Source organism: Drosophila busckii, chromosome 3R (assembly GCF_011750605.1).
Source record: "Drosophila busckii strain San Diego stock center, stock number 13000-0081.31 chromosome 3R, ASM1175060v1, whole genome shotgun sequence".
In the NCBI taxonomy this organism is placed as follows: Eukaryota; Metazoa; Arthropoda; class Insecta; order Diptera; family Drosophilidae; genus Drosophila; species Drosophila busckii.
This window is the reverse complement of record NC_046607.1, coordinates 4,894,644-4,909,907: the sequence shown is the minus strand read 5'-3', so window position 1 is coordinate 4,909,907 and position 15,264 is coordinate 4,894,644. Positions and strand designations below refer to the sequence as shown.

At 45.0% G+C, this 15,264-nt stretch overlaps 3 protein-coding genes across 3 annotated transcripts; 1 reads left to right on the top strand and 2 right to left on the bottom strand.

The window, feature by feature from the left end:
* Positions 1–145: 145 nt before the first annotated feature.
* LOC108603803 (ATP-binding cassette sub-family G member 8) lies at positions 146–11,183 on the top strand. Its single transcript, XM_017992901.2, has 8 exons — positions 146–550; positions 7,797–7,930; positions 8,203–8,334; positions 8,406–9,766; positions 9,825–10,294; positions 10,356–10,476; positions 10,531–10,811; positions 10,875–11,183. The coding sequence occupies exons 2-8, from the start codon at positions 7,800–7,802 to the stop codon at positions 11,109–11,111; spliced, it is 2,733 nt and encodes a 910-aa protein (XP_017848390.1). The 5' UTR covers positions 146–550; positions 7,797–7,799; the 3' UTR covers positions 11,112–11,183.
* Positions 11,184–11,203: 20 nt separating this feature from the next.
* LOC108603804 (bifunctional purine biosynthesis protein PURH) lies at positions 11,204–13,306 on the bottom strand. The gene is made up of 4 exons (XM_017992902.1): positions 13,242–13,306; positions 12,106–13,178; positions 11,484–12,044; positions 11,204–11,418 (listed from the first exon to the last, which is right to left on the bottom strand). Exons 1-4 carry the CDS (start codon positions 13,258–13,260, stop codon positions 11,299–11,301), a joined length of 1,773 nt encoding a protein of 590 aa, XP_017848391.1. The 5' UTR covers positions 13,261–13,306; the 3' UTR covers positions 11,204–11,298.
* A 265-nt stretch (positions 13,307–13,571) lies between these two features.
* On the bottom strand, positions 13,572–15,167 carry LOC108603805 (tRNA dimethylallyltransferase). The gene has a single exon (XM_017992903.2). The coding sequence runs from the start codon at positions 15,106–15,108 to the stop codon at positions 13,753–13,755; it is 1,356 nt and encodes a 451-aa protein (XP_017848392.1). The 5' UTR covers positions 15,109–15,167; the 3' UTR covers positions 13,572–13,752.
* Positions 15,168–15,264: the final 97 nt, after the last annotated feature.

Genomic DNA, 15,264 nt, shown 5'->3' with positions numbered 1-15,264 from the left:
CATTGGAACGTGGAAAGTTGCGCTCTGCGCTTCCAGCTCTACTCGCTGTGAGCTGGCTAAGATGGCGTCCGAGGCCAAGTTCAGCTCAGTTCGGTTTGAGCAGAGCACTGGGAGAGTTGTCGAGCTTCATCAAGCGCTTGCTTGGCGGTCGCTGAAAAAAAAGTATATACAACAAAAGAGTTTTACACTAGTGTATGAAAAAAACAAAAATACAAACTGTGCAGATCTAATTGAAATGTTAGCGGCGTAGCCAACGAATGTTTGTGCGTTATTAATATTTTTATATTTTTTATGGCCATGTGCAAGTGCATGCAAATGCGGTTAATAAGTCTCGTCTGTTTGCGGTGCGACAAATGAAATTGCCAATAGCGGCAACTAAAAATAATTCTCCAATCAGAAACGCAAAGCCAACGAAATATATATAATAAATTGTGACGCAGCTGCAAAGCGCGCTCTGTGACTGTGTGTGTGTGTGCGTGTATATTTATGGAATATGCAGTAATAACTACAATACAACATAGTACAAGCAGCAGTTTATAATTAAAGCCTGGTAAGTGTGCAAAGATACAAAAAGTATATTTTAGGCAATAAGAACTATAGCAGCCGTTAAGTGACACGCATTTTGGGACTGGGAGTGCACAGGCTAATTTTAGTTTTGCACTTACAACAGGTATTAACTGTTAATTTTATTAAATACCAGCAGCGGCGCACTCAAGCGACCACCAATTGCCACCTCAAAGATACAAGACACAACAGCTACAGCTACAGCAATGGGCAGCCAGTATGTCTATGTGTGTGTGTGTGTGTCCGTGTGTGTGTGTGTGTGTATCTATAGAGCAGTGTTGACGGCGCGCAAGCTGCTCCTGCTCCACGTTGTTGATTTCTTGGTCGTCGCCATTGCAGGTCAAAGATCCCACAAGCAAGTTTTGTCTAGCAAACGTTGCCTCCACCACTGTCGTTCTTTGGTGCCCCAGCTCTATCGTTGTTTCCACCATATTTCCACTACTTCCACTTCTTGCTCGCTTATTTGTTGTTGTTGTTGTTATTTCCATTATGCTCAAAAGTTCTGCGCGCTTAGGGCGCTCTGTATAGTCATAGTCAACGCCAAAGCTGGTATACACAGAGTCTGTTTCTGTTTCTATGTGTGTCTGTTCGTATTTGTATTTGTATTGCCGTCTGTGCGCGCTTGTGTATCTTAGAGATACAAGTTTCTGTTTGTTTGTTTCGCTCGCTGGCTCGCCAAGTTCTTGGCTTCTTAGCAGCATTGTTCCCACCGCGCGCTCACTGCTTTGTTAATTTCTTGCGTCTTAGTCTTATTGCTGGCATTTCCTCTGCTGCTGCATCGATCAGAGTGCCGCTTGTAGCAGCGACGCATCTTCAGCTTCAGCTTCTAAATGTAGTTGCTCCATCAACTTTCACATTCATTTTGCAATTTTGTTGCGATCACAATCACTTTCAAAAATTGAGACCAAACAATTAATGTTGTTTTTTTTTTTTGTTGTTTGGAGCGTGTTTTCGCTGATAAATCACAGCAATAGTTAAGTGTGGCGCGCTGGTTTTGAGCTTTGACTTTTAACATAATTCTCAGGCACATTTGTCATAGCTCAAACTATGCAAATTCAACTGTTATGTCTAAACGACTCGCACCTAATTACGTTGGCCGCCATGTGGTACCGTTAGTCTGCGGTTCATTGAAAACGCTTTGCTATCAGTTCCAAAGATTTTAGCTGCTTAGGTCTGCTGACTGGTGGGTTTTCTTCTCTTCTTCTTATTGTTGTTCTTAGTGTAGCGTAAATTAGTTAACAGTATTATTATAGCTATTAACGGTGCTGATGATTTGTTGGTCAGCCAGCAAGCCAGCCAGTCAGCCAAACCAAAAAAAAAAAAAAAAACAGGCCGCGGCGACAGTATCTGATCTAAGAACGCGCTGGTAATTCAATTCTTACAATTTTAATTTCGTCAAGACGAAAGACTTAAGACACAAACTTGCAGTCTAGACACCAAAGCCAAAAGAAACCAATGGCGGCGGCTTAACTCGAATTGATTGTCAGTTATTGACTTTTTTATCTGTTTGGCGGCACCACAGCGGGTGGTGCGGCTGCCAGTGGCATGTTCTTTGTCTAGGCTTATATTAAGGTGTGGTGGCTTGGTCAGAACTTGTTCGAGTATGTTTTATTTTGTTTTTGCTGCTTTAAACACAAAATGCATTTACTTTGCCATATACTTAGTAATCGACTGGCATTAGCTGCTCATCAAATTCATGAATCATTGCATTTAATGCGCGATGAAGTCATTGCTGCCAAGACAGAACCAACTAAACTAAAAAAAAAAACCCATGATACTTAACGAAATGAAAAAGAAATTTCAGTTTGGAAATTCACAAATTTATGCATTGATAAGTACACAAGGCGGGTTAATTTGGGCTTTATTATAATTAAATCAACACATAAAAGAAGTGGAAGCAACAGCATAGACGCATAATTAGGCAAAGAAAGTACGAGTTTCGTATGCTACACAGCTCATGACTTTTATGGCCATAAAAACGAGAAATTCATTTCACTTCAAAAACTTCAACTTGAACTGCGTGTCGACAGCGCACACAGCACGGCACACTTAGAATCAGAATGGAAGCAGTACATATCTCATGTTCTACACTTACACACACACGCACACACACTCATGTGCGCACACCCTGACGTGCTGTGCATAAATTGTTGCTTGAATTTATGTCGCAGCGCTTGCAAGATGTTGTAAATTTGGCTTGGTCTACAATAGGTTCAAACTGCACAGTGTCACAAGCTATGCAAAAAGAATAGTTGTAAGCTAAAATATATTCAACTAAATTTATGTTGACACATTACATTCATTAAGCCGCTGTCAATTACAATTTACACAACGCTAAGTTTGTTGATCCTATGAGCCGCTTGTAAACTAGTTTCAAACTAGAGTTATTTCATTCATAAAACTGTCAAGCCACGTGCTATATAAAAAATATAATTGTAGTTTACATTGAATGGTAGCTAAAGCCAAGCTCGTTAGTTGCAATTGTTTAGTTATTAAGTTTGCTTTTTAAAGTTATTGAACAGTTAAACATGAAAACAAAAAATTCGAAGCTTCAACTTTTTAGCTCAGCGAAGTAAAATGAATTTTAAATTTGCAAAAGTAATCAAAACAAAAAAATATCGTTAAATTTGGTTTATTGTAAAAAAATTGCAAGTTATATAATAAATAAACAAATGGGTAAATAAAATAGTCTGTAAAAATTTATTTGGAAAGTTAAGTTAGTTAAACAAAATAGAAGCATAATGTGAATGAATTAATGACAATAAATTTATCAATTCAACAAATTTATTATATAATATAAAGTCTGCTGTCTACAAGTTTTTCAAAATAGAATTGCCTGCGAATTAATTTCAAATTCTAAGCTATGCGCACAATGTGTCTGTCTGTAACTTGCCCCAGTGTGCCATCAATGGCGCCTCGTCTGCGGTGGGTGCGTTGGCTGTCTGGGATATGTCCAACTAAGTCTGTCTCTCTCGCATTTTAATGCATGTGAGTGTGCAAAAAAAAAAAAAGAAATAAGTACAAAATTTGTTATTTTGTTTGGCATGGAATTTGTGTCAATTAACCTGGCACACGTGTGTGTCTCTATTATGAGTCTGTGTGTATGTGTATGTGGGACGTTGGTTGAGCGAATTGTTGCTGCTGCTTTGTTTTTAGCCTGCATTGAGTTACAATTCGGTATGCAAATTTTCTGCGGCTTATAGAGCGCACTTTCACAAGCCTCGCCTCAGGTGTGTTGCAACATAGGAAAGTGTTTTGTGCGCTGGCTTGGCGTTAATTGCCTGTAAAGATGCCGCAAACTGTAATATTGTGTGGCAATTAATAAAAAAAAATTAACTGACCTTGCTTGAATTTTCCAACTGAATCACTTGAAACTCAGCACAAACTGTTGCCAGCAATGCATATAGCCATGACGAGTATTTTGTTCACGACACGACATTAACTTGGCTTTTGTTTTTGGGGTCAGCACCGAACGCAGCGAATTGGACGTTGTCAGCAGCAGCAGCAAAAGTTGGCGCATTCTTTAGCTATATCTGTGTGTCTGTCTGTCTGTGTATGTGTGTGTGTTCGTTATGGTTTTGTAGTTTTCATATTTATGTATGCCAGATTGCCTAATTTAATAACAATTGTTTATGCAAATCAAAGCGTTAACCCAGTTAGTGAGCCAAAGATGCTTTGGCTTCAATGGAAAGTTAACAGCGCGATTTGTCTTTTGCCACAATTTATTAAATGCTTATTGTCTGCCAACATATTCACATGAGAGAGCGAGAGGAAGCGCACTTGTATGCGAACAATTTTGGTTCATAATCAATTTACGCAGCAACAACTTTCACAAAAAATTTAAACTCTCGTGTTTGTCAAACTGACTGACTGGCTGACTGACTGTCGCTTATCTCAGCCCCATGAGATACGAGCATAATTTGCATTAATAAAAAGAAAAATAATGTGCTAAAAACTTCAAGATTTTTGTTGATGCTTTTGCGCTCGCATTTATCAGCGATTTCGTTTTAAAGCCGCTACAAGTCGGAGACAAGTTCAACAAACCGCTTTGCTAGCTTGGCTGGAATGTTGCTCACCAAATGATCAAAAACTGGTCATCATATGTGGCTGTAAACAATTTGCATGCGCATTACAATTGATATTAGTCAGCGTAGCAGCCACGCCCCAAAAACAGAAATTCTTTTACGACTATTAATTGCATATTGCATTGGCGACCCACTTTGGCCATTTATCAGACGCCCAAAATAAAAGAGATTTCACTTTCTCAACTGACTAGGCCAGGCCAAAACACACCGGGACACACTGTCTGTCCGTCTGTCGATCTGTCTGTCTGACCGTCTGTCTGTCAGTTTGATTTGATGTCTGCGGACCTGTTACCTCTTGCACTGTTGGAACAAGTTTCGTGCCACTGCCAGCGGCACTCAAACTCACTCAGTTTTCAATATCGCGTTGACCAAATTAAATTGCCGCTTGTTGCGTGGGAAACACGGCAAAGGGTCATTTCGGCCAAGATGACGGCAAGAGAAGCTTACAAATTTGTAAGGGAAATGTGTGCTGGCGCACTTGCTGACTGGCTAACTGCATTTTTGCATCAATGCTTATGCTGTTGTTGGCCAAGTCAAGCGCTGACCACGACACGACACGCAACGGTGCTGCAAACAGAACTTGTCAACCAACAATTGCTGCCTCAAAATGCAGCACAAGCAACGGGAATTGGCTGGCAACGGGTCTCGGTCTCGTTAGGCACTCACTCGATCATGTTACAATAGTAGTAGCCATGGCTAAGCTCGACCAAATGCATTGCCAATAACCGTTTTAGCCAATTAATTGTTTGTCATAGCGTCATTTGATTTATGCACACGCTTGCACTTTGCTCCTCAGCTAACCAACAAGTTGCAGCTTTAAGTTGCCACATTGACTTAATCACGCTGGGGTGATATAATTCTGGCCAAGCAACTGTAACTGTGCCACACACACACAGACACACACAGCTCCAGTTTCCGCAATTGCAGCGGAACTTGATTGCCGGTTTTTTTTTTTACTTTTGGTGCAGCTGCAACTATTTGATTTATACGCTTGCCAACTGCGCTTAGATTTGCAGGCGGATAAAAATGCATACATGGGTGTGTTATAATAACATATGAAATCGAAATTTAGTTCGGGTATAAGCAATAATTGCAATAGCTGGAAATTAAGAGTGGCTGCTGCTAGTTGGCTATTAAAAATTCGATCGCAATATTACAAAATAATTATAAAAATAATAACTGATATTTGCTCTTTTATGGCGGATGTTTCCCTAACATTGCTACAGATGTTGAGTCAGACTAAGCATTTTAAACATGCCTAATGCTCATTTATACATTTAATTGAATAATTTAATTGCAACGTAAATAAAAATTGCTTGCTATACAAACCTACGCATAATATTTATTTTTGGGCTTAATTATTTAATTAATTTTCAACACTTTTTGTTTATGTTTTCCACTTTAAGTAAATAAACATATCAGCGTACAACTTCAATAATGAAGCTGATTTTCTTTGCATTACTTGCACTTGCCAGCCTGAACGCATAAATCAATGTCTGCTGCAGTCAATATACACATTCATTCATTCATTCATTCATTACCCGCAGCAGCAGCAGCAGCAACAACAACAAAGCGTCTTTTGCCGCCGACCAGTCTTAACTTTTCTCAGCCAGCCCTACAAGTAGGCAGTATGGTCATATATATACTTAAGTCTGCTCGCATGTAGGTAGATACTTAGTGTTGTGTCTTTTTTCTTTAAGTTGCCTCTGGCAGCCTCTGCACTTATATTTATATTAAAAGCGAAGCTTGCTGGTGGGGAGTTGGTATTAAAAAAAAAAAAGATACGAACCTTTTTGCTTTTAGCCGTGTGTCTTGGCACTTTCACTTCAACAACAAACTAGCAGCTAAAAATCTCACAACAACAACAATAGCAATAACAAGAGCAAAAACAATAAGCAAACAAAATGTGTAAAAGGCAAAAACTTTAACTAAACTATGCTGAACTCTCAGGCTACATAACACACAAATGATTTTTAATGAAAACGAATTTAGCACGCAATTAAAACTGTTTATCATAACAAAAGCAAAAGGCCTGGCAAAAGATATATAACTATAACAACAAAATATATTTAATAACAGTCACTGCCAGCTGTAGCGAATAAAATGCGGTAATCAAGCGTTCGGATGCGTTTTGTATCTCAACCTCAAGCTAAAGCTGAAGCGTTGACTAATAAAAAACACACACACAAATTTAAGCGCTTGCCATTCACTTTCGCTTTAAGTTTGAATAAACAGCGCGCATAGAACGCTGTAGCTACGTAACTTGGCTTAGTATTTACTCTAATCTCAACTCAACTTAGCAAAACGGAAACACGCATACGCCTCGCTGCACCAGCACCAAAGTCAAGTGGCAGCAACAGTTGCACTTGATATACACACTAAAGCCAAATGCAGCCGCCGCTTATCGTGGATTGCATAAGTGCAGCCCAAACACATTTGAAGCGCCTTTTGCTGCTCATTTGCATGGGTTGTTTTAGTTTTAAATTTTCCTTTTTTCTTTTGGCAATTAAAAACGCGCTGACCGTGACGACATTAGCAATATTTATGGCTTTGTTCTGCTCAACAAACGTTTGTGGATTAACTTAACTCAACGCAAGATACCAAATTGAAAGTTTATAAAAACTCATCAATGTATATTAAAAGAAAGCATGATTTTAATTATATTTAATATTTTGTGGAAGCAACAAAGTTGTAAATGAAGCTTGTGCTATAAAATTGATAATTATGATGATCACAAATAAAATAATTCTGAGTTTTCCAACAAAAGCTACGCTATAAAGTCTATAATGAAATTATGATATCCTTGGACACTGAGATAAATCTTTAACTTTATTTAAATATATAGAAATTGGAGCTTCATTTTATTTAACTTAATAATAACTTTCTAACTTAAAAGAAGAAAAGATTAGCAAATCTTCTATATATTTGTTTTTTTAGTTTAGCAAGTCTTAGAAATTTTAAGTTCTTAACTTCCTCTTCATGTCAAATATGATTATAGTATTATATATAGTAGAGTATAAAATAAAACAATGGAACTGTTGTATCTCATGTTTAACTGATTCACATAAAATTAATTTAGCTTCAATTATGCATAATGGACGCACTGCTGACATTCTTGACCCAATTTGACTTGCTTCTCTTCTGTAGATTATGGAGCTGAGCAACTTTTCGAGCAACAAGAAAATGTCACGCGAGGAGCGTCGCTACTCGGTGCCACATGGTCCAAATACGCCGCTACCGCCGGCGGCTTCTGAAGATCTACACGCCTGGTCCATTTACAGGTGAGTGCGGAAATGTTTTTTTGTAGGCGTGCCCGCCTTTTGACTGCGCATTGATGCATCCGCTGGCTTTTGGGGCTGCACCTGCTGCTTGACAAAAACAGAAAACCAACATAATGTTGACGCTTGATTAAACCACAAACTAACGGAAGTTCATAAGCCATAACGCTAATTGAACGCTAGGCCAACATGCAGGCCACGCCTTAATGATATGCCGCTGATCATTGCTATGACCACCACTAACCACTAACACACACTCCTCTCCCCATTGGCAGGCAAAATCTAAACTCTGACTTTACCGATTCGGCGCTGGGCTCGTCAGATAAATCACCGCTGCCATATGGAAATTTCCAGCTACGCGATACCACAGTGCAATCAATCTTAAATCATCCGCGCTACGGGCCCAAGTGAGTACCCACATCTAAGATTACACACATGAGTTGGAAATGTAATTTATTATTCTATCTATCTGTGGCAGATCTCCGCTGGGTTCCAATATGTATACATATTTAAAGTTCGGCTTGCCGCGCGTATTTCCACCCAATGCCGGCTCACAGCGCTCGCATCGGCCTGGTCCAGGGCCCGGTGGCTCGAGTGCCTTGGGCGGCGTGCGTGGCCGCATGAATCGCGGCTTTCGGGATAGCTCCTTGGCACCAGCGGGAGCCGGTTCCAGTGGCTACGACAGCAGCGATAATGAGACCACACGCAGTCGCTTGCCCGCAAATTTACGCAAATATCGCAGCGAATCGGACTTCCGTGCCATCAGCGGCATGGGCATGGCCATGACGCACTCGCGTCCAGAGTCGCGTGCTCAAGTGTCGGGTGTGCCGGCGGCGGCGCTGCGTCAGGCGCACAGTCGCGCCAGCATTGCAGTGGGACAGCAGCTGCATCAGCATCACCAGCTACAGCAACACCAGCAGCAGCACCAGCAATACATGAGCAATGGCAAGCACTATGGACATCGTTCGCATAGCGAGGCGGATTTGCTGGGTGCTGGCATGGGAGGCGGCGGGGGCGATGTGGCCGGCTTGGGCTATGACTACGGCGAGTCGCGCATTTACGGCAGCACGCGCCATGCGCAGCCGTATGGACGCAAGCAGTCGAGCATGGGTCTGATCTACCCCAACATACAGGTGCACTGCCTGGATGTGAGTCCTTGCCTGCACGGCGTCTCGCTGCAGGCCAAGGCGGGCGATCTGTTTGCCATTATGGCAACGTCGCAGCGCGAGGGCAGTGCCTTGGCGGAATGTCTGGCCGGACTGCGCGAGCGCTTGGGCGGCGAAATTCTGATCAATGGCCAGCAGGTGCATCGCCGTGGACTGCGAGAGTTGTGCAGCTATGTGCCGGCGCTGGAGGTATCCTCGCTGGATCCGCGCATGAGCGTGCAATGCACTTTGAACTTTCATGCCGCGCTGCGTGGTCCGCTGGATCGCAGTGATTTGAAGGAGCGCATGGATGTGCTCATTGAGGACTTGGGGCTGAATACGGTGCGTGCCTCGAACGTGTCCACATTGACGCATTCGGAGAAGCAACGCTTGAGCGTGGCCTGTCAGCTGCTGGCGCAGTCATCGGTGCTCATTCTGGACCAGGTGACCAGCAACATGGACATCTTTGATACCTTCTTTCTGGTGGAGTACTTGCGGCAGTGGTGCAGTGGTGGTCGCATTGTCATCATGACGCTGCAGCCGCCCACCTTTGAAATACTGTCCATGTGTTCCGGCGTGCTGCTGCTCTCCGGCGGACGCACTGTCTTCTCTGGCAGTCGCGCGGATTTGCCACGACATATGGGCGAGCTGGGCTACCCATGTCCGCCCTTCAAAAATCCTGCGGACTATTACTGTAAGTTAACTTATCGAAGTTCAGCTCAGCTGTTTAGCTAATGTTCTGATTTCTTTAGTGGATCTGGTTACGCTGGACGATCTGTCCGCTGCTGCGATGCTGGAGTCTTCGGCGCGCATTGAATCGTTGGCGAATGCTTGGGATCAAATAAATGCGGAGCCACCGCTGGCTGCACCGCCTGCTTCCTTACCCAACTTTACGCTCAAGGCGGGCTTCTTCGGCCAGTACAGGGCGCTCATCAAACGCTTTGCCGGCTACAAGCAGCCTGGCTCGCTTCTCACCTGGATTAGCAAGCTCATAGCCGCCGCTGTGCTGTCGCTTTGCATTGGCTGCATCTTCTGGGATGTGCCCGCCTCGGATCCGCAGCTAACGTACAACGATCGCTTGGGCTATCATCACTGCGTCATGGTGCTGGCCTACTGGCCACTGGTCATGCTGACCATACGCGATACCCAAGAGGATCGTCGCCATGCGGAGCGCGACATACGCTTGGGCCTCTACTCTCGCAGTCTCTACATCATAGTGCAGGTAAATAGCGGGCAGAGCCCAAAGTACAACAGCAATTTGATTATGAATGGTTTGCTCGCAGTGTCTGCTGGGACTGTTTCCCAGTCTGTGCATCTGGCTGGCCTATCTGCTGCCAGCGCACAGCATGGCCGGACTGTATACCTACTCCAACAGCAGCGATACGGGCATCTATCTCTACATGGGTAAGCTACATTTAATATACAATAGCTGCAATTGTTACTTATGCTCTGCTGTAGGTTACATGCTGCTCTATCTGACGCTGGTGCAAACGCTGGCGCTCTTCTGTGCGCATCTGCTGCCCTGCAAGGTGTCCGCCAGTCTGTTGAACAGCCTAATCAGCCTGGCATTGGCCTCTGTGGGCGGCTATCTGGTGCATCCACGCAACTTGAGCAAGTTCTGGCATTGGCTGCAACTTGCCTCGCCGCAGCGTTGGCTGCTGCCCGTGCTGGTGCAGGATGAATACAGCGCAGAGACATTGGCCAACTCCGCCGGACTGCAGCTGTGCCGCAACAAACAGGCAAGTGTGCATTGGAACTGCAGTGAAAGATAAGTTTCATTATTTTGCTTGACATAATTGCAGGTGCAGCATCAAGAGATTATTGTGCAACAGCCCTGTCCACCGCCGAACGGCACGCAAGTGTTGCACGACTATCAGTTGCTGCCGCAGCAGCATGTGCTGGATGCTACGTTGAGCTACGATCAGACCAGCTCTATGGCACTGGTCCTGGCCTCTGTGCTTATATTCTGCCTGACTTTTCTGGTCTTTGTGTGCAATTGTCGCGGCGCCTGCCGCAAGCGACGCAGCCGACGCTACTAGACGACGCTGCACGGCAATGGGACGCAGCAACATTGTACATTAGCTAGCAACTAAATTTGATTAAATAAAATAGCAATTAGTACAAGCAACGGTTGTTTAACTAAGGCAAGGGAGTGATACTATCTTTATTGTATATAAGGAATGCAGTTGCAGTTGTTAATGATATGTGCAGGTTTCGATAGCAGATTTAATGATGGAAGAGACGCAGATTGGTGTGAGCCATAATGATGCCATGTTCATCGCAAGCAGCAATGACGCCCGCATCATTTGTCGAGCCCGCTGGACTGGCAATATAGGAGACGCCGCTCTGCAAGCAAAAGCCAAAAGCCAAGTTAATAATAATTTCAATTAAATGTTGCACTGTTTGATTACCAAACTGGCGCGATCAATGTTATCGCGGAAGGGGAAGAATGCATCAGAGCCTAGGGCCACGCCCTTCAGCTGCTTTAGCCATTGCTGCTTTTGCTCCGTGGTCAGCTGCTCTGGCGCCTTGTCGAACATGCTCTGGAACTGTGTCATTGGCATATCCTTGCCTACAGTGCCGTTCACATAGTTATCAATGGCATTGGAGATCTCAGCGCGCTTAACGCCCGCCTTGAACTTCATGCCCGCTACGCTGGGATGCTGACGCAGCCACCAGTTGTCTGCCTTCTCGCCCGCCAAGCGCGTGCAGTGTATGCGCGACTGCTGACCCGCACCAATGCCAATGACCTGTCCATCGCGCGCATAGCAAACCGAATTGCTTTGCGTGTACTTCAAGGCTATGGTGGCCACAATTAGATCACGAACTGCAGCCTCTGGCATGGATTGCAGCTTGCTGACCACATTCTTGAACAGCTGAGCATCAATGACAGCATCATTGCGCTTCTGCTCCAATGTTAGACCGAAAATAGTCTTGCGCTCTATGGCGCTGGGCTCATAGTTGGCATCCATCTATCAAATGTATAGTATGTTAATGCAAAACTCGACGGAGTCTTAAAGGCGAAGTTCTCACCTGCAAAATGCAGTAGCTGCCATTCTTCTTCTTCTTGAGAATCTCCAGCGCTTCGGGCGTATAGCCTGCAGCAATAATACCATCGGATACCTCACGCGATATAATCTTAGCGGTCACCACATCGCACACATCCGACAACGCCACAAAGTCACCAAAGCTGCTCATGCGATCAGCGCCACGTGCGCGCGCATAGGCCGTAGCCAGCGGCGTCAGTTGCTCATACAGATCGTCCACCATACAGAGCTTGGCCTGGGCTGGGTTAAGCGCAACGCCCACAGCAGCGCCGGCAGGCGAGACATGCTTAAAGCTTGTGGCCGCCGGCAGCTTGAGCGCCTGCTTCAGCTCACGCACCAGCTGCCAACCGTTAAGCGCGTCGCAGAGATTAATAAAACCAGGCGAACCATTCACCACACACAGCGGCATCTGCGCCAACTGTGTATACAGCTGTGCTGGCTTCTGATGGGGATTCATGCCATAGCGCAGCTGCAGCTGCGAAACACCACTGCCATATTGCTTTCTAAAGTAATCAGAGATGGCGTCATCATAGCTGGCCGTGTGCGTAAAGGCCTTAAGAGCAAGCGCCTGTCGAGTCTCCAGCGTGGTCTCACCCTTGGCCGCAAGTTCCGCCAGTACGCGTTCGTAATCCACAGCCTCGCAGACAACGGTTACACGCTGATGATTCTTGGCCGCTGCACGCAGCAAGGTAACACCACCAATATCAATATTCTCCACTGCATCGGCCAAGGTGACATCCGGCTTGGCTATGGTGCTGCTGAATGGATACAGATTGCAGACGACCAGCTGTATAAGCTCATATTGCTGCTGCTTCATGTCCGCCAGATCGCTGGGAGTGGTGCGCGAGAGTATGCCGGCATGCACAGCTGGATGCAGCGTCTTGACACGTCCACCCAGCATCTCTGGTGCGCCAGTGATGTCCGACACATCCTTGACAGCCAGTCCTGCGGCGCGTAGCGCTGTGGCCGTGCCACCGCTGGCAACCAGCTCAAAGCCTAGGGCAGCCAGACGCTTGCCCAAGTCCAGTAGACCTGTCTTATCCGAAACGCTGAGTAGAGCTGCAAGCAAAGTGGGTGAGTTTTAAATTAAGGCTCCCTTTTCAGTTTTGAGGTTAAGCTTACCTATTTTCTTGCTGGCCATGGCTGTAATTGCTGCTGGGAGTTGCGTGTAGTGCTGCAAGCGACAACTGAAATGCAAATGAATGATGAAACAAGCTCAGTTGCCAGACGTGGGCTAAAGATTGCAATAAACATGTTTTCGCTTTTTCGCGCTAGGCAACGACCCCTGCCGTGTAGGCTGTGGTTGCACTGATAAAGTCCATGACGAAGACAGCAGTAAGGGAGATGCACAAGGGCGTACTTAGCATTGAATACTACTCTAAGTATATCATTAGTTTATAACTTTACACATGAACTTATTAATTGATGTAACTAAATGTTTGCTTGGTATTAGCCAGACTTAATCATGCAATCCCTGCTTGACTACGCCACTGTATTTATGTTATCTGATGCGCTTGCATCAGCAAATAAAGCAAAAATAAATACATATCACATTAAAGGTTTATGTACGTAAACATTATTTATTACTAAACTGAACTGATTCCATCTCATTTTACAGCCGCTTATCAGCAGCTCAAGCTTCAGCTTCAGCGTTCGCTGCCCGCTGCTGCTCGCGTCGCTGCGACTCGCGACGTCGTTTATGTTTGTTTGACTTGAGATGCAGCCCCCATTGGAACTCGCCCACAAAGTGACGTTCACAGATGCTGCAAAAATTGCTTGTTTCCTCATTGAGTTCACCACCGGGATGCACACGTTTCGCCATCGGCATTATCTCGCAGATTTGATGCTGTCTATAGCTGTCTATAATGCATTCGGCCCGTTTGAATACCGCCTCATGCCAATCGCTCACATTGCTGGTGTCCAGCTCGTAGAGATCTGGCACTTGACGTTGAGCGCTGGCCAAAAAGCGATTGTTTATCCACTTGAGCTGCTTCTTGGAGTAGCGACGCGTCACCAGCTTTAGCTGCTCACAACACTTGCTTAGCAGTTGCAAACTTTCGGCCAAGTTTGCTAGCACTATCTCTAGCTCAGACAGCTGCTCCTGTGTAGGCAGCTCATAGTTGTTCTCGCTTAAATACGCCACCACGCGTTCATCGTGCTGCGCGTCGTACTTCATCAAGTACGGAACAAACTCCTTGTAGCCTATGGTCTGCAGCACGCCCTTGGTAAACTCCTCCGTTTTATCTCCAGCGTAGCAATTGTGGAACTGACGCAGCTCCTGAAGCAGACCCTGCTGCAGCATGGCATCCACACGTTTGTCCAGTCGCTCATTGAGCACCTCCTGCTGACAGCGCAGCCACAACAATATGATATGTGGATAGCGTAGTGGTCCGCCCAGACGATTGCCGCCTGGTTGCTGTCGTTGCTCCGCCAGCTTGTCAGTCAGCGTTTGTCCTGTGCTTTGGTAAACTTCAATAGCACGCTTAATCTTGCGCCTGTTGTTGGGATGCATGCGTATTGCACTGTTGGCATCTATTTTGTTCAAATACTCATGTAGCTCAGCTGTTGTCATTGCAGTCATGAGCTCTGCTGTTAAATGTTCTGCATTTTCGCTTGCGTCCGCCTGCAGTTGCTTTGTTTCCACCAAAATATCCCACAACAATGACTCTATGTAATAGTTGGTACCACCGACAACAATCGGCGGCTTGGACTTGGCCAGCAGCTCCTCGATGATGGGTAGCGCTGCATTGCGAAAATGTGTCACTGTAAACGGTTCGGCAGGTGTCACCACATCCAGCAAATGATGTCGTACACGTGATTGTTCCTCCTTCGTTGCCTTAGCTGTAGCTATGTCCAGTTTGGTGTACACTTGCATAGAATCAGCGCTGATTATCTCACCGCCAAAGCGCTCTGCCAGCTCAAGTGATAATTTGGTCTTCCCCGTGCCCGTTGAGCCCAATATCACAATTAGCGGGACTTTGCGCAGCATATTTAACTTTAATTTAATATAATTTTTCAATTTATTAAACTGGAAGTTATTTTGTTACACACGCAGCGCGCGCAGCAAAGAGCGAGAGAGTCAGAGAGCATGCGATTTGTCTCGCGTTTTAAGCACGTGTGGGTAAGCAACCTGTTGATTCTTCTT